General features: G+C 37.7%; 1 protein-coding gene across 2 annotated transcripts; it reads right to left on the bottom strand.

Annotated features, from left to right (window-relative positions):
- b4galt1 (UDP-Gal:betaGlcNAc beta 1,4- galactosyltransferase, polypeptide 1) lies at positions 1-16,904 on the bottom strand. Of its 2 annotated transcripts, XM_067442017.1 has the most exons (6): positions 16,452-16,904; positions 15,517-15,752; positions 11,768-11,955; positions 4,715-4,837; positions 1,300-1,404; positions 1-1,047 (listed from the first exon to the last, which is right to left on the bottom strand). In XM_067442017.1, exons 1-6 carry the CDS (start codon positions 16,714-16,716, stop codon positions 918-920), a joined length of 1,047 nt encoding a protein of 348 aa, XP_067298118.1. In that variant the 5' UTR covers positions 16,717-16,904; the 3' UTR covers positions 1-917. The 2 variants fall into 2 exon arrangements, with proteins under 2 accessions (XP_067298118.1, XP_067298117.1); XM_067442016.1 differs by lacking the exons at positions 1-1,047; positions 1,300-1,404 and adding an exon at positions 1,773-3,957.
- Positions 16,905-18,644: the final 1,740 nt, after the last annotated feature.

Genomic DNA, 18,644 nt, shown 5'->3' with positions numbered 1-18,644 from the left:
GGGGGGGGGGACGGGAGGGACAGACCAGGGGGGGGGACGGGAGGGACAGACCAGGGGGGGGACGGGAGGGACAGACCAGGGCGGGACGGGAGGGACAGACCAGGGGGTCTAATATTTCCCCTTCAGCAGTGATAGCACTTTCCTTTTCTGTTCCCCATAGTTGCAAAGATGAAAACAGAAATTGTTCATTGTTCATGATTTGTTTATTTATTGAGACACAGCTATTTCCCCCCCCCAAATTATATCAGTAAAAAATAATAAGACCCACTGGCTAAGTGTGAACTATTTTTCATTGTCTAAGGAGTACACAACACTCAACCTCCACCAATCAAAATTATGTTCTATTGGGAAAATAACACTTTACAAGACAGAATTTACCGTTATGTATATAATATTGTAAAATGATGGAACAAAACATTACCAGTGTACTGAATACATTTAGTTAATTAATATTATTCAGTGTTTGAGTACTTTGCATAGTAACATGGACAGAACACTAATGTAAAGTTAGACTTGAAAGATCAAATTACCATTGCATATTTACTACCAAAATATGCCCTAAATATAAAGCTCTGTAAAAGGTTTTGTAAGGCTTGTGCAGGTTTGTGTTAGTCTTTGAAATACTCACAGTAGTCAGTTGTTCCCTGAGGCACACTCTTCACCCGCTGCTTTGCATGATATTTACAAGACTTAAGTTGAGCTTCATTTAAGTTTGAGACAATTTACATGCATATGAGCCACACAGGTGAGTCTAAGATCACCCATTTATCTTTCCTTTAGAAGAAAGTTTTTTTAACTTAGTTTTCAAGTGTTTTGTCTTTGTTGTTCACTATGCTTGAACCGATTTGGAGATGGCTGTGCAGTCTTAAGATCCCTGTAGAGTTGCAGTGATGTTTCTTCTGAGCTCTATAGGGTTTTCAAGGTTTGCCGATGTCCACTGTGATTTTGGTGTAGAGTTGGGTTTTCTCTATAATTAACACTTCGTATTTGAGTGAATTGATGCCATCTGTGTTCATTGTCTGTCGTGTGTGAGTAATTCTCTTAAATCTATAATACAGAGATACAGCTTTAGAACAACATTTAATCTGTCTTGTATTTATGCATGTATATGATCTTAAAAATAAATGTTGCCTACAGCGATCCCATAGAAGAACCATTTTGGCTATTCTATGGGCTATTACATTTTTGTGAAAATGGTCAAATACTCTGGTGGTAGCTGGCAACTTTTTTTTTTAAATGCTGGTGGGGAAAGAGTTAAGAATGTATGTATGTGTACTGTATGTGTGAAAGACAGATTACCTCTGTGGGTTTGGCTCATTTTTCTGGTCTCTCGAGTGACGAATCATTCTGCATTTACCGATGTCCCCACTCGGCCTTGATATTTTCATGCCTTGAAACGTCAGCCTTCAAAGAGAATAGTCCGCATTAAAATATCTAGTCATGAAGCTCTAGAGGGCACAGACACCATTACATGCAAACTGCAAGCAATCACATTATTACCACATGGCACAATGTGATTGGCCTCTGCTAATCCTACAGCCAATGGGATTGCTTGTTCAACATTTAAATAGTCTGACCCAGTAGTTCAGACCATAGATATCCATAATAAAGGCTAGATGTCTTATGGCGGAATCACCATCGTCATCACCGGCGGCCATCTTGTCACAGGCAAGCTTTCTGTCAGGCACTGTCTATATATATATAATTTCTCATGTTGCCATTCGGTACACAGTTTTAGTAGCCTATATATTGATTTAACATAAATACCTTTTTTATTGCACCTGTCTGTTCTGTTCAATGTTACTTTCATATTAAAGTCCATGGTTATAATTATTCATAAATATGTTGTGTCATAACTACATCTCTGACATTTATAACAAACGAAACAGTTTAGAAATCGGTTGAAAATTGAGCAAGTTATGGCTATTTAAAAGTACATGCACCATTAAAACACACTGTTACGAGTGAGCGAGCTGCCTGTGACAAGATGGCCGCAAGTTGCGGACGGTGACCTCCATTGGCCAACAGCGTGCACGAGACATCTAGCCTTTATTATGGATATCTATGGTTCAGACTACTGGGTCCATGGGTGCTTAAGTTTGTCAGACTGAAGCACCCATGGAAAAGCACCCAGACTTAAGATATTATATTCTCCATTCACTTAAACCAATAAAAATAAAAAGTTTTAGCTTTCAGATGTGACTTTCTTCTCGTTTTATAGTTGATTTAAGGCTGTTTCTATGGTATTAAATGTTGAGGGCGCATAATTGTAACACAAGAGTACAGTTTCACTCCATCACAAAACTTACTGGACATGCCCTTTCAAATGGCTCTCGCTCAGATTTTATGCGTGCGCGCTCAAACGTTGTCCAGTGTGCTCTCGCAAATATCTCTGCTTTTTCTCTAGAATTGTCTTCTGATTTTTCCAGAAACCTGCCATTTTCACAACAAGGATAATTTACTAAGCAAGCTGGAACGGGCCCCCCTACTGGGCCTCAGAGCATGTGCCAAGATGTTTTTTCTCAAATCTGTCACCTGATGGAGTTTGGGTTACTTGCCAATAGCTGCATTTACATGGACCCTAATAATCTTATTGTAATTAAACTAGTAGCACAATCATAATAAAAAAGTCCCCACGTAACTTTGCAAGGGACTTCCTCATCGTCATGGCAACAGTTTGTGTCCAGGTCAGATTCAGAGTTTGTTGTTGTTTGTGGGAAAATCATACCCCACTGCTCAGACATTTCATGTCCTAACAAATGCTGACTGAACATGTTCAGATGGGTGAGAACAAACTCTTGACAAATGGCAACAGACGCCGACAGGGGTAACACAGTAACCCAGCAAACTCTGACAGACTTGTTTGTTGGTGTTTGTTGCCTTTGGTCTGTGGTATCAATTGGCCTTTAGAGTTCCTCTGAAATCCTCCACCTCCCCCAGCTCCACCTGACTAGATCTGCTATGGGATTTGTGTATCAATTTATGCAGCAGCAGCATATCTTACATACTCACAGCAGCGTGTCTGTGTATCGATTAGCAGTAGTAAGTCCATACTTGCTTTGACACCATGTTCGTTTATTGGCCAGAGGAGAACTGACCCCCCAACTGAGCCTCTGAGCATGTCCCAAGTTTTTTTTCCACAAATCTGTCACCTGATGGAGTTCGGGTTCTTTGCCACTAGCTGCGTTTACATTGACTCTAATAATCCGATTGTAATTAATCTAGTAGCACAAACATAATAAAAAAGTCTGTCAAACTAACCAATGTAACCACATCCATTGGATATAATTGGCCAGATCTGATAAAAATTTAATTAGGATGGTAAGGGGTGATTTATTCCTTTTGTGATCCAATCAAAACGGATTGAAAATCAAAACTGGGAAGTACTGCGTAAGTGCAATGACGTAAAAATAGAGTAATGACGTTTGATGCGCGGAAAAAGCTGTTCTTTCCTTCTGAATAAACTGTCATAAATGAGTGTCCTGTCATTCTGAAATTCACTTTCCACTTATTGTCTGTAAAGTGGGGCAGGACAACATCTCAGCATTCCTTGTTTCAGACGTTCATCCACAGACAACTGATTTTGGGCGAGGGAATGGCTGTTTTTATGGCTGTTTGATAAATGCAAGCAGCATGGCATAATGGTTCATGTGCTCGCCGTCGCTTAATTAGGATCCGAAATAGATGGTTAATATGCAACAGCAGCAAGAAACTCATATTTCTACCAGAAAGACTCGGGAGATAGAATGATGAATGAAGCATACATTTATTGACAGCCCAGCAAGCATAATAAAGTTTTGGCATAGGCCCCGTCCATAGTTTATAATCCGAGGGTAGCGGATCAGCATATTCCTGCCTGAAGATGAAGGCAGGGGTGCAGCCGACCCCCCTTTGGAGGTATGGACGGAACCATCCTGGTGGTGGTGGGGAGGATGGAGGTTATTGTCGCATCGGCATCTGCGAACTCAAACATGTGTAAGTACGACCTTAATACAGAAAATATGAAGACGTGATTGGCCAGAGATTAGGTTAATAAGTGACGAAGGGATTAAGTCTTCCTGGCAGAACTTAAGCTGAAGCTTCCATATCTGTGTAGTGTGTGCATGGCAAAAGATCAGAAGCTTGTGAAATACAGACACGTCTCTAGAGTTGCCTCTGGCTTGCGTAGTGGGAGACAGTTAATGTTTAAACAATTGTATTGATTTGACTGCACTGACACTATTGGATGAGAACTGAACTGGACAATGACATCACTGTTTTCTGCAGAACTGCTTTATTGGTTAAATGAAGTCTTTTTTAATATCTAATTTAATAACTTTACAATGGAACTGAATCAACACTGAACTGAATTAAGCTGAAAATGACACCATTTTTTTTAGAGCTGCCGTACAGCCGAAATGAACTCTGTTTGCAATTTGCATCATGGAATAATTTTCCTGTTATCACTTTAAAGCTGATTTGGAGCAATCTGTATTGAATATAAAGTGTTATATAAATAAAGGTGACTCTAGTCCACCAAGTCCAAAAACATTAACATTGCCATATTCAATAACATTTTAAAATTAATTTCAGATTCGTTATTGAAATGTAAGCAAATTGAAATGTAAGCAAATCATGTGTTATAAAAAAACAAGCATCTTGCCTGTTTGTCTAAAATAATCTAATATATTATAGAACAGAATTGATAATGAATAATAACAGATATTTTCCTCACCTGTTAAAGATGTCATCATCTTCTCCTCCCCAGCCCCAGTAGTTATTAGGAAACCCATTAATCTTTTCAAACTGCTGTTTACTCATTGCTGATACACCCCCAAAATATTGGCTATATGGCAACCTGTATTCAAACAAAAACAGTTGTTGAATTAAAAATTGGTCATACTGAAAATGAATATATATAAATGACCGCATCCTGATACCATATGAATTTTGTACAAATGTGAACTTTTGGATGTCATAATTAACACCCGTTACCCCCAAGAATGATAACTATAAGGATAACCATTTTAAAAAATGTAAAAGAATAGCAGAGTCCGCACCACACACCTATAACAATAAAGGCACAGAGAAACAATATTGTTGGAATACCCTTCAAAATGATTTTTTTCTAGCTGAAGAACAATAAAAACATTGACAGACAGCCAATCAGAATCCAAACAACCTTAAAGGGTTAGTTCACCCAAAAATGAAAATTCTGTCAATAATTACTTACCCTAAAGTTGTTCGACACCCGTACTACCTCTGTTCATCTTCGGAACAAAAATGAAGATATTTTTGTTGAAATCCGATGGCTCAGAAAGGCCTTCATTGACACCAATGTCATTTCCTCTCAAGACCCATAAAGGCACTAAAGACGTCGTTAAAAAGCCCATCTCACTACAGTGGCTCTACAATAATTTTATGAAGTGACGAGAATAGTTTTTGTGCGCAAAAAAATGAAATAACAACTACGACTAATATAGCGATGAGCCGATTTCAAAACAAAGATTAGAACGGTTATGAATCAGTGTATCGATTTAGGATTCGAATAGCCAATGTCACGTGATTTCAGCAATTAGACACGCGATCTGAATCATCAATTGATACACTGATTCATAACGGTTCGAAACCTTGTTTTGAAATCGCCCCATTACTATGTCATTATTTAGTTTTTTTTCGCACAAAAACTACTATCGCCGCTTAATAAAATTATTTTAGAACCACTGTAGTGAGATGGGCTTTGTAACCATATACATATCTATGTTTGTTACAACGTCGCATCCACCTAGATGATGTGACGACAGCCATGTTGCTCCAGAATGGCCACCACACACCAGCTGATTGGTGGAGAGGAGACAGAGTGATGAAGCCAATCATTATATGGGGATGATTAGGAGGCCATGATGGACAGAGGCCAATGGGCAAATTTGGCCAGGATGCCGGGGTTACACCCCTACTCTTTATTAAAGGACAGTGATTTTTAATGACCACAGAGAGTTGGGACCTCGATTTAACGTCTCATCCGAAGGACTGTTACAGTATAGCATCCCCATCACTATACTGGGGCGTTAGGACCAACACAGACAACAGGATAAGCGCCGCCTGCTGGCCTCACTAACACCTCTACCTGCAGAAACCTAGTTTTCCCATTGACCTCCCATCCAGGTACACTCTAAAAAATGCTGGGTTAAAAACAACCCAAGTTGGGTTGAAAATGCACTAACCAAACAATTGAGTTGTTTTAACCCAATGGTTGAGTTGTTTTAACCCAGTGGTTGGGTTAAATGTTGCTTAAGACAACCCAATTGCTGGGTAAGAACAACTCAACCATTGGGTTAAAACAACCCAATTGTTTGGTTGGTGCATTTTCAACCCAACTTGGGTTGTTTTTAACCCAGCATTTTTTAGAGTGTACTGACCGGGCTCAGCCCTGCTTAGCTTCAGTGAGAAACCAGCCATGGGCTACAGGGTGATATCATGGCTGCTGGCCAATAGGACTTAAACTCCTATTTACTTCAATTGTAACTAGGGCCGGGACTTTAACGCGTTAATTAAGATTAATTAATTACGGGATTTTAATGCGTTAATTATGATTAATTGCGCAAAAAATACATAACATAATTTTAACCACACTTATTTTTGCACCGCGGAACGTTTTTCAATGAATGAGTTTCGACGGACCGATTATACTGGAACACCAACTAGCGCTCACGAGGCCCCGTGGATGGGAAATTTTGTTTAAAAAAACAAAGGATGGAAGCGTCGACAAGAGCATGGTGCAAGCTATACAACAAGGAATTTGCGTATCACCGCAGCACATCAAAGCCTCTAATTAATTAGATGAATTGTTTTAATCGAGTCCCGGCCCTAATTGTAACTCTTTAACTCTGACATGCCCGCAATTTGAAACATAAAAATAAGAAAAGCAGAATTCCTTAGTTTTTTAATTAACTGTCATGAAAACGAAACTGTGATCAATGACTGACAACACCTGATACTTCAGGTTCTTCTCCAAACCAAATGGCTTTGTCTTCATATAGGCCAACTAAGCCACTCTGCAATCTGACACCTATTATTCATCCTTTGTTTATCACTAAAAATCTATACGACACAAACAGGAGATTTGTTTGTGCTTGACACAATTGATATCAACATAGAAGGTGATGAAAAGATATTTTGAGGCTATATATTGTAAAGCCAATGGCTGATTTTTACCATAGACTGTAAAAAAAAAAAAAAATGGACCTAGTGTCCGTGACGTCAACCACAGGATTCTGAAGAGCAGTTCTGCGTAAAGAAGAGTCAAGCTAGCCATTGCCATCTTGCCAACAAGTCATCATACACCACTCTTGGATAACAGAAAATGGGCAAAGAGGCAGGACGTGGGCGGAGCTGAGGTGACATAATGACTAACAGACAGCCGATAAATAGCTATCCACCTGTTACTCAAAGTAACCACATCCCTAATTATGCAGAACTTTAAGGCTTTATATAATATAAACGAATGAGTTATAAAAAAAATTCACCCTCCTCACAGTTTTCAGGAAGGGTAAAATTAGCCGTATAGACAAAAAGCACAATTTGGACCAATCTGTAAACATGTTTTTTTTTTGTGCTGTAAAGTTGGCCATTTTAACATGAGGTTCAATGAGATTCTGCTGCCTTCTGGAGCGAGTGGCCACTAGAAGAATTGCAGTTTAAGTCACTTACGTTTTACGTATAACAGAGTATGGCACTTACCCTGGCATTCAGACAAGCAGGGGAAATAAACAGCTCATGATGCCACTCGTTAGTTCTCTTGCAGATTTGAAAAGCAAATTTAAATGGCCTCCGTGTTCTTATCAGACCCAAGATTTTCAGCGGCAAACCAGACTCAACCCGAGATCAATCAATCAAAAGTCACAGCCAATCAGAGCAGCATGTGACTCTGCAAGTGCACTGACTGCTTTCACAATTAAATGGATAAGTAGGCTACAATATCAAATTCCTAAATCTTACACCATTTTACTAGCCTAGAAATCTAGACGCACCCTAGCGGCAGCAAATTTAATTTGCCTGCAAGTGTCGTCTAGGAACTCTCAATACCCTTATGAGCTGTGTTCCTCAAAATCTGGACGGCCCAATCACATCTTGTATAGAGTCGGCAGGCGGGGCCATAATGACGACGGCCGAGTTGCGCTTGCGCTTAGCTTCTAGTAAACACAGAAACTGGCGAACGGCGGCGGTCTTTCGAATCAGCTTTGACTGTTAAGCTTGGAGTTAAGACTTGGAGTTAAGCTTTTCTCTGAGAAAAGAACAAAGAGCGGCACTGAAGTCATTCTTAAAAAGGGAAGATGTGTTCGGAGTTTAGCCGACCGGATACGGCGAATGTTTAATCAGTCAGCGAGCTCTGCTTCACCGTCGTTGCTCTGGTTGGTTGTAGCGCTATCCTATCGTGTGCAGAGGGAGTTTGAAAGACAACCGTTTATCCCGCCCCTCGGATTGAGCCCTGTCTATGGTGAGTTTCCAGACCAAACATCTTGATGTGGGTCTGGCTTGTCAGGCTACCATTTTACCATGATTTAAAAAATACATACTGAAAACAATTTTAATCATAGAATACATTTGTTTTTTTCACCTTGATTTGACAGTTCGAACATAAGCAGTAAGAAATATAAGCATAATATAAACATATTTCAGTAAGGCTATAACTATAAAGGTCACAAAAAATTATATCAAGCCCAATTTAAATTCCCTTTACATTAAATAAAGCACATAATCTGCACTCGTCATACTTTGTGTGTTGTTCCAGCCACAAAGCCGCAGAAATAAAAACTGTTTGTAAAATAGAATCTTTGTGAATCGCCGTTTTGGCTGTTTAGTAAAACACACAAAAAAAACCTCATCAACATGGAAAAGAGAATTTTTCTCATGTGTCGCGTTTTGTTAGGTCACAACAAAGGCTTAGGACTGTTTCAGTATTTGCATTGATTTTTATTTTTATTGTTAAGTCTGTTGATAATTTCCTTTAGTGGATTTTTTGTCCACATTTTGTTTAAATATAGGCTAATGTGATTATTTATGGCATACCCTAGGTTTTTGGGAAATGCCGCCACTGGCTTCAAGAGAAACTGGGGGAGGTTGCCGCTTAATATTTACACGACAACAAAGACAATTGGACAAAGACAAAATCTTATGTCCGGAGCTTGAATTTTAAATGATGAGTTGATGAAATATTTTCTGTGTAAATATCATACAGTAAAAGGAGAGTGAAGGGGAAAAAAAGATCTGAGTAGTGTCACATGAATTTGCAATTAAAAGGCAGGGAATTAATGTGAAAAATAACAATCATTTCTTTTAAATTCTTAGAAGACTCCCATGACTGAAAATAGCTTCCAGGAAGTATTAAATGTAATGTGAACCAATGTCTGCCAACCATGCGAACCCTGAGGCACATGCTATCATTCAAACGTTTGGGGTTGGGGAAAACTTTTTATGAAAGAAGTCTCTAATGCTCACCAAGGCAGCATTTATTGGGAATGACTTTATATTGGGTAAATTTGGGGGAACTATCATTACAATTTAAAAGAACTGTTTCTATTTGAATATATTTTTAAAACGTAATTTATTCCCATGATGGCACAGCTGAATTTTCAGCATCATTACTCCAGTCTGTGTCACATGATCCTTCAAGTGCTCAAGCAACATTTATTATTTTTTAGCAATGTTTAAAACAGTTTTACTGCTCAATTTTTGTGGAAACCATGATACAAAGGCTACTTTTTGATATTTCTTTTTGAATAGAAAGTTCAAAACAAAAGCATTTATTTGAAATGCAAACCTAGCTGAATACAAACCTAGCTGAATATAATTAATGCTGCATTTCACATTCATAGAACCAAAGCAACATATGTTATAGCAACGTGGCATTTTATCACTGTGTGGCTTTAATTTCAAAGAGTAGCGTATTATTTTCTTAGTTCCGTGCTCTCCTGTTTCAACTTCGATTGTTCATGAATCTTGTATGGCAGTATTAGATAAGGGTTAGTTAACCCAAAAATGAAAATTCTGTCATGAATCTTTCACCCTCATGTCATTCAAAATCCGTAAAACCTTTGTTCATCTTCAGAAACTACAAATCTACAAAACAACATCATCAACAAATGAAGATGAACACAAATGAAGAAATGAAGCACAAGGTCGTTTGCTGGGACTGTTGTCTATAAAAGCTTTTCTTTGACTAACAAGGAAGTTTTCAGCTCTGAAACAGGATATTCTTATATTACCATGACCTTTTATATATCAACAGCTCAAGGGAAAGTTGATTTCTCAATTCATCATTCCTTTAAAGTGTGAATTAAAGCTGCAGTCCATAGCTTTTTGTGCTCTAGCGTTTAATAAACAGAACTGCATGCGTCTTGCGGAAGGATATTGCAGCCGGAACTACTTCTCACTGTTTATGTCTATGGCGAGTCACGCAGGGACTGTGCTCCTCCGCAGCACTTCCTACCAGTCTGGTATGAAATAGTCCCAATATAAACACTTATTATAAGTGCACCATAATGATTCAGGGTGAGACAAAAACACAGTTTGGAAAATGGATTCATGTTGTACATTCTCATTATATGATTTTTGTAAATCTTTAACACAAAAAAAGTTTCGGACAGCAGCTTTAAATATCTGTCTATGGAGGGGTCCGTGAGCTCTCGGATTTCATCACAAATATCTTCATTTGTGTTCCGAAGATGAACAAAGGTCTCACGGGATTGGAATGACGTGAGGGTGAGTAATTAACGACAGAATTAAAAAAATTTGGTGAACTAACCCTTTAATGAGTTTGTTTGCCCATATAAAGGAACCCTCCACAGTTTTTAGAATTAGGGCTTATTCAACTTTTTCCCTACATTTAGATATGCGGACAAATGCATTTTTGTCTCAGTGCATGCATTGTTTTAGTTTGGCAGGGTCACCGCTAGCTTTGCTTAGCATAATGAATGGAATCCTATGTTGCCAGCTAGCATGTCCCAAGTAAAAGTGATAAAAAAACAAAAAAAATCCCCACCTAATTACTTCTTATGGCATCTCTGCACCCAGGTAGCAGTGCTTCACCTGTGCTTCCCTATAATATAGTCTCAAATTAATATCTGCCTAGGAAATCGCCTAGTCTTAATCTGCATCTCTATTTGTACTCATGAATATACAGGCCACAAGAAGTAAATAGGTGAGTTTTTTTTGTATCACTTTTACTTGGGACATGCTAGCTGGCAACATAGGATTCCATTCATTATGCTAAGCTAAGCTAGTGGCGACGCTGCCAAACTAAAACAATGCATGCACTAATGTGTGGAATGCGGGAACATCTAAAACGGAGGGGAGGTAAGCAGCTGTTTATATACTCTGGCTGTTGGCTGTTGATCGGAAGATTAGATGTGCTCGCTCCTCCTTAAATTACATTTAGAACTTTACTTAAGTCATTAGCAGTGTCAGATCTTCTTGGGTTGACAGTTTACTTTAGACCACATTAGAGAAAGTTATATTGAAACTCTGCACTGTAATCAAATTCTTTATTGAAATGATCCAGGAACAAAGTTAATAAAAATACTTTAAATATAGGCCATCTTTATTCTAACGTAACAGGATATTTAATTTATGTAAACCTTGAATTTGCGACCTGTGCTTGACTTTAAGGTAATTTGTTTTTAGGTAAATGCATTTTTCAGGAACTGTTTTTTAGGCATCAATCCATGCACCACTAGAACTTTCAGATACTGTTGTCATTGCTGTCCTTATGGGTGAAACTTCATCTTACCTAAAACCAAACTTGTCCATTGACACAGAGAGGTGGCGCGGTTGGCTCGAGCACTTGTAGGTGTTGCGGTCATCCATAGGGATGATGTCTACATCGCTGAATATGAAACAGTCATAATCGTACTCCTTTAGTGCCTCTACGTAACCCACGTTGAGCAGTTTCGCCCTGTTGAATGTGTCCTCTCCGACCTAAACACATAACATAAAGCATGTTTATCTTAAATATCATGACAGGAGGAAACATAATCTATGTTTTGACCAGGAATGTGAAGTTTACATATAAACTGTCAATAGGTTTTATGCAGAAAAGATCGCTTTGACATTGATAAGACCTTAATGACTGCAGCTAAATCAAGTCAACACACACACACACTGATAGTCAGAATTATTAGCATCCCTGATAAATATCATCAAAGATGGTTATAAAAAATGTATTTGTTTATCCTTTTAAACTATCATTCAAAGAATTTGCAAAAATCTAACCTTTCATTGAAGTAAAAGAATTGAAAAAAGGGGGGACATCATATTATGAAATAAATGTTTTTCTCCAAAACACGTTGACTATAATTACTGGCACCCCTAGATTTTTTTATGAGTAAAATATCTCTGAAGTATATTCCCATTAATAGATATATTTTATTTTATTTTTTAAATAGCACACCAATAAGCACACCAGGGTAACTAGGAACATAATAACATTGTCTGGCTATGGTGTCTTGTTTCAAAGGAAATATGAGGAAACACAAATTCCCCTGATCATTCATCACAGAGTAAAAGATGATTGTTTAGCTTCACAAAATTGAAAGTGACTGCTGTAAAATAGCTTAAACATTAACAAATTTCTATTTCCACCTTCAGGGCAATGATTAAGAAGTTCCAATCAACTAAATATGTTACGAATCTGCCTGAAAGAGGATGTGTGTCTATTACCGATGCCACAGTACTCAATATAATATTGAACCGTTCGGTACGACATTCACGGTTCAATACGATCTTGTGAATTTCGTTTTTTTTTCTTTCGGTTTTGCATTTTATTAATTATTTCTATTTCTCTCCGTTTGAAATATTTCTCTCAGTTTATTTTGGCTCTGTTTTAGTGTGCCTGTGAGTCTACGCGCTGATATGAGCAAATATCCAATCATATGCACTAAAGTTAGGGGGTGCTGGCCGCGTTTTAAAGCCTTGCCGGTTAAACATTTCATTTGCGTGCTATGCACTGTTTTGCATTGAGCGCGCGCACTAAACTTCTGTCAAACACACTTGATTACTGGACAGTCTTACTGCGCTAATACTGTCAAATGCACACAAGGTTAACATATAAACACAGTCGGTTATGTCTAAAGTGAAAGTAAAATTGCGTGCGTCTATGAGATGCGAGCAGGTCTTTAACTGACAGCAGTGCAGCCTATAGTGAACATGCTGTCCTTAAAGGGACAGTTCACCTCTAAAATGATTTTAACTTTTTTTTTTTTAAAAACACCTTTTAATACAGTAGCTTTTAATCAATGTTTTATATTGAAGGATATGTATTTTAGCCTCCATTTATTCATTCAAATTCATACTTAAATGCTACTGTAGATCTCTGAGCTGCCACTGTAAATCTTCATATATATTTATTTTATATTATACAATACACTGGGAATGTAACAAGGGTTTTCTAAGTAAAGTTTTAAGTTTAAGTAAGGGTTTTCAAGCCTTTTAAGTGAAATAAAGAAAGAGTATTGCAATAAAAACATTTTATCCTTGATCCTTTTCTGTTCCTGTTCCTGCCTAAGACTAGAATACTAAAAGAAAACGAACCAAATCAAAAAACCGTGGATTAACTGTATTGTTGCATCCCTAGTGTCTATATCGTCCTAATGCACAGTGAGGAGGAGAGTTTGAGTGGACAAATACTCTTCAAGGATCACAGATGGATAATTGCAGAGATTAGTTGAGTCTTTGGCTCAGAAAGCCTTTAAAAAAATCAAACAACCCCTACATCCCCACATGTTGTTTGGGAGGGTTTCAAGAAAAATCCTTCTTGCTCATCCAGAAACAAACTCAAGCCTATTCAGTTGCCAGAAACGACTGGAAATTCAAAAAGACCTGTTTCTGTGTGCTTTGCAAGCCCTAGCCCACACTGTAAAAAATTATTTAGAAAAAAAGTTACCTGGTTGCCTTAAATTTTTGAGTTCATTGAAATTAAAATTTTGAGTTAATACAATTAACATTTTTTGAGATTCGACAACCTTTATTAAAATATTATTAAAAGATTTTGTAAGCATATTGGGTAATTGTGTGTGTTTTATTTCTGATGATGCAGTGAAACCAAACAGTGCTATTTTCATGATTTATCATTTTTTTATGTGGTTCAGATACAAAAATATTTTGAGTTTCTATTTATTGAACAAATTTCCTTCATTGTATCAACTCAAATTTTTAAGTTCAATAAACACAAAATTTTAAGGCAACCAGGTTACTTACTTTTTTAAGTTAAACCAACAAAAATCAACATTTTTTTTTACAGTGCATACGTGTCTGAGTCCAGCATGCTAAAGGTATGTTCTGTTAGACACGTATACATAATCAAAACGATCTATAACAATGCAATACTATTATATATAAAAAAACATGTTTTACTCACATAAGTGTGCTGCACTATTCCTGTCGGATCCAATATAGAAGGTACAGCATTGTGTTTTAATCTCAATATGTCCGCAAATCCAGCATCGACCTGAGACTTGTTTACAAATGATTCCACGGTCAAATAAAGCAAACGTATGAATGTCTTCCCCAAATCAGCTGGAAATTCATTAAAAATAAAGTTCAACCACTCATTCCTAATATTAGGATCCGAAGGAAGCTTATGCAGCAACTGTGTTCTTCCACTACCAGGAATAGCACAATATCTTACTATATTCTTTGGCATGTTTATTGCTGCTGGCTAGCTTGATCCCAACAGCTCCATGAGTCGGTGGGCGAGGCTACTGAATTAGACATGCTGTAGAGGCGGTGTTCCTGGTGTCTATAAAAGCTTTTCTTTGACTAACAAGGACGTTTTCAGTTCTGAAACTTACAGGATATTCTTATATTACCATGACCGTTTATATATCAAAAGCTCAAGGGAAAGTTGATAATTCATCACCCCTTTAAACTGTAATAATATTTCACAATATCCCTGCTCTTGCTGTGTTTTTGATCAAATAAATGCAGCACTGGTGAGCATAATAGACATTAAAACATCTTAGTGACACCAAACCTTTGAACAGTAGTATTTATTTCAGGTCACAGACTGGCCATTTTTAACATAGCAGTAGCCTGAGAGGTATTTCAGACGCAATCTAGCACCAAATATCAAAAGTTAGGTTTAAAAATATACTTATAAATACATAAAAGTATCTACATCCAAATAAACAGACAGGGACGTGTTCTATGTTTTATTTATGTTGGTGTTCAGAGGTTTTTATTCCTCTTTTTCGCTTTCATTGTACAGCAAATTTCAAAGCAGTCAAATGTCAAACCAAACATATTGTCTATGCAAAGCCATCACCGCATTTCCATACTTCAAGGTGAAAGTCTCCTGAAGAAAAGTCAAACTACCTATCTAACGAGTAAATCTTTGAGGTTTGTGTGGTGAGATTAGGTGACGATTTCAGATCATTGTATTGATTTGTATGTAAAGCGAGTGTTATTTAAGAACCACATAACTCTTCTCCACCTTGCTGAGTAAGATAGAGTACAAGTAAATATAGTTTGTGAGTGCTGTACCTGTTCTATGATATATATCCCATAATCAAGCTGCTGTCTCTGTAGGATGGGGTGAAGATAGTGCAGCCAATGCTTCAGGTGTTCATCTCTGTTTCTGAATGGGATGATTAATGCCACTTTTTGCAGAGCCACACAATCGCTGGGTTTATATCGGCCACCCATCACCAGCTGTGGATTTTCTTTACGTATCAAATCCAGAGTCAATATCTCCGAAAATTCAACTCGCATTGGACCCACTAAAATGGGAACAGGAAAGGGGAGAGTCAAGGGGTTTGCACACATGAAAGAGGAAAACCCCTCTTATGAGGCAACAGTTTACTTTCTGTTTCAAACAGACCACTTTCCTTTCCGTGTCAATTTTTCTCTTAGTCACTTTCAATATTCCATCTTTCTCTTTTACTCCAACTGATAATATAATAAAGCTTTGAAATAATAAATATATGTGCCACCTAATATTAGAAAATAATTTAAAGACAATGATAAAAAAAAAAGAAAGAAGAGCTTTTGTAGTATTTATTTCATGTCTGAGTCCTCGGTATGCTAAATCTAAACATCTTTCAGCAGGTATTCACAATTACATGTTTGGTTGTTTTTTGTTTTACAATCTTTCTCTTATGCAAAAAGCCACCTAATTTATGACTCCTGCACTAGCCTACACATATTTTAATCCAGATTCTTAGAAATGAAATCACCTAAAACAAGTAGACAATTTCGTCTATAATGTATGGTCTATAGTAAATCTAAAATGAACAAATCCTTCTTTTTGTCCCCTTTTTTTTTGGGGGGGGGGGGGGAGAGGTATTGTGGGATTTACTCATAAATCACACAATAAATTACACAATTTTTTTTTTCTTTCTGAACGATCTGAACATTAATTCAAAACAATCCCAGAAACATGAACAAATACTTTTAGTCATAAGTTCACGAAAACTTACCCAAAAGTGGTGACGTCTCAGGACACGATGTGTGGTTTTCTTCAGCATCTTTAATCACACTTGCGCTGCTATAGATCCGTTTATTTACGTCTGTCGCATTGTCATATGGGACGAGAGTTTGTGAGATAACTAAATATTTCGTCAATTTTGTAGGCGACTCTGCTAAATAAAAAAACAGTGCAACGATGAGTTGAAGTCCGCCTAGACACACGAGCACGACGCATACTTTAGTGAATAAACCCGCAAACCGCCCCGACTCCTGCATTCTCACAAAATAATGGGAGACCGCTTCATGTACGAATTATACAACTCAGTAAAAAGTCGTTCGTCCGATGATCAGCTCCTTTTCATGAAAATGTTTATGATACCGATCCCGTCTGGTCACTGTTAATAGTTGTTTTTCAGGCATTGGAGAAGAACTGTCTTGTACATTTTACTGGAAAGTGACAGCGGTGGGCGTTTCTAATGGACTGATAAGAGGCAAGGGGCCACTTACTACACTCACACACACACATTCATAGTGTAGGCTATGAGTGTTATTTAATATAGAAAGCCTGAAAAACAATTAAATGCGTGTGTAAGCTACTTTGTTGGAAAAGTAGAATTTGCATAGTACCATGCAAAACTTTCTCAAAACTAACTTCAATTTTCAAGTGAATACCCCCAGGTTTACACAGGTGTGTTACAGTGCAACCACATGTTTATTTATAATATACAAAATCCTAGATATTTTGAAGATAAATATATTAGGCTACATAATATAACACAGATCATATTAGCTACATCTATAAAAAATGTCTATTGAAAATGATTCACATTATTCGACAAAAGTCATTTGAAGTCAAAAGTCAGTGATTCCCCTGTGGGCTCTTCTCATCTCATGAACAGCGCAGCGCCCCCGTGTGTTGATTTCCGTGGTCAGGAGCACATCCTTATATGACATGATTCCCTGATTCTCACCTGTTTCATCTGCATCCGTTTCAATGCCATTGTTAAAGGCACAATATGTAAGACTTTTGGATTAAAATATCAAAGAAGAAAAAAACTAGAACAGTTATATATTTTGCTGACTTGTGTAGGCTACTTACGTTATTCCCTCGATTCGCACTTTGCGCTTTCCAATTCGGCCAACTGAAAAATTTAGATGTGATCAGTCACTAGAAAATGTTTAATTGGAGACATTTTATTTATTTATTTTACATTGTAGTTAATGCATTAACTAACATTATCAAACAATGAGCTGCGATTGTAACAGTATTTATTAATATTTGTTAACGTTTCATTGTTAGTTCATTTTAGCTCAGGCCAATGAAAATATATGTAACCGAACATGCCACTAAGCACAGTGGCATGTGCCAATGGCTAAATGCGTAAGATGCCATGGCGCTTAATGTTAATGGGGTACTTCAGCGCTGGGAAGATGAATCTGTATTTAAACTGGGTCATCAATGTAGTAGAAATGTGAAATTATTTTTGAATTTGGTGCCTTCTAGACTGAGAAAAGACAGAAAATTTATTTTGGCTCAACGGGATGAAAGACTACAATTCCCAGAATGCTTCGCTGCCCTGTGAGGCCATTCCCAAAGCCACCGCTACTTGATTACTGTGACTGAGTTGGAGAAGACACTACAATTAAAAACTGAACGTGTCTGTTCAATATAATGAGTGAGTCTCCGCGCGAGTATCACAGCACTGAGCACTAACTGCTGGAGTGAGATAAATGAGCTGATGAGCTCTCGTGATGAGAGCTGAGGTAATCGCGACTACACTCGCGGCATACATTCACAACGCGAGTTCAGTCTGGCTGTTTCAGTTCATGCCTTTGCAAGCTTAACTTTCATAGAAATTAATTTAAGAAGTTAAAAGACTTACATTGCTCACCATAGCTCTGTTTAAATGAGTGCCTGTAGCTGCAAGCTGAGCTCTGAGTGTGATCTCCATCCCGCATGCGCGAGTTCAAAACATGCGGAAATGGCTCCCTCTGCTGGCTGTAGTCTTTAGCCTTTGGTCAAACATTCCTCCTATGATGCAAATATCATCAATTTGCATCATAGGAGGAGTTTTTCCAGAAATAAAATGCATAAATCTCTTGTCTCAGGGGGACATGAGGGGGGAAAGCACATTTATTTGAATATACTCCAGGGTTTCTACTGAAACAAAGCCATATGCTAATCGCTGAAGTAACCCTTTAAT

Source organism: Pseudorasbora parva, chromosome 4 (assembly GCF_024679245.1).
Source record: "Pseudorasbora parva isolate DD20220531a chromosome 4, ASM2467924v1, whole genome shotgun sequence".
NCBI classification, from domain to species: domain Eukaryota; kingdom Metazoa; phylum Chordata; class Actinopteri; order Cypriniformes; family Gobionidae; genus Pseudorasbora; species Pseudorasbora parva.
This window is presented reverse-complemented; position numbering and strand designations above follow the sequence as displayed.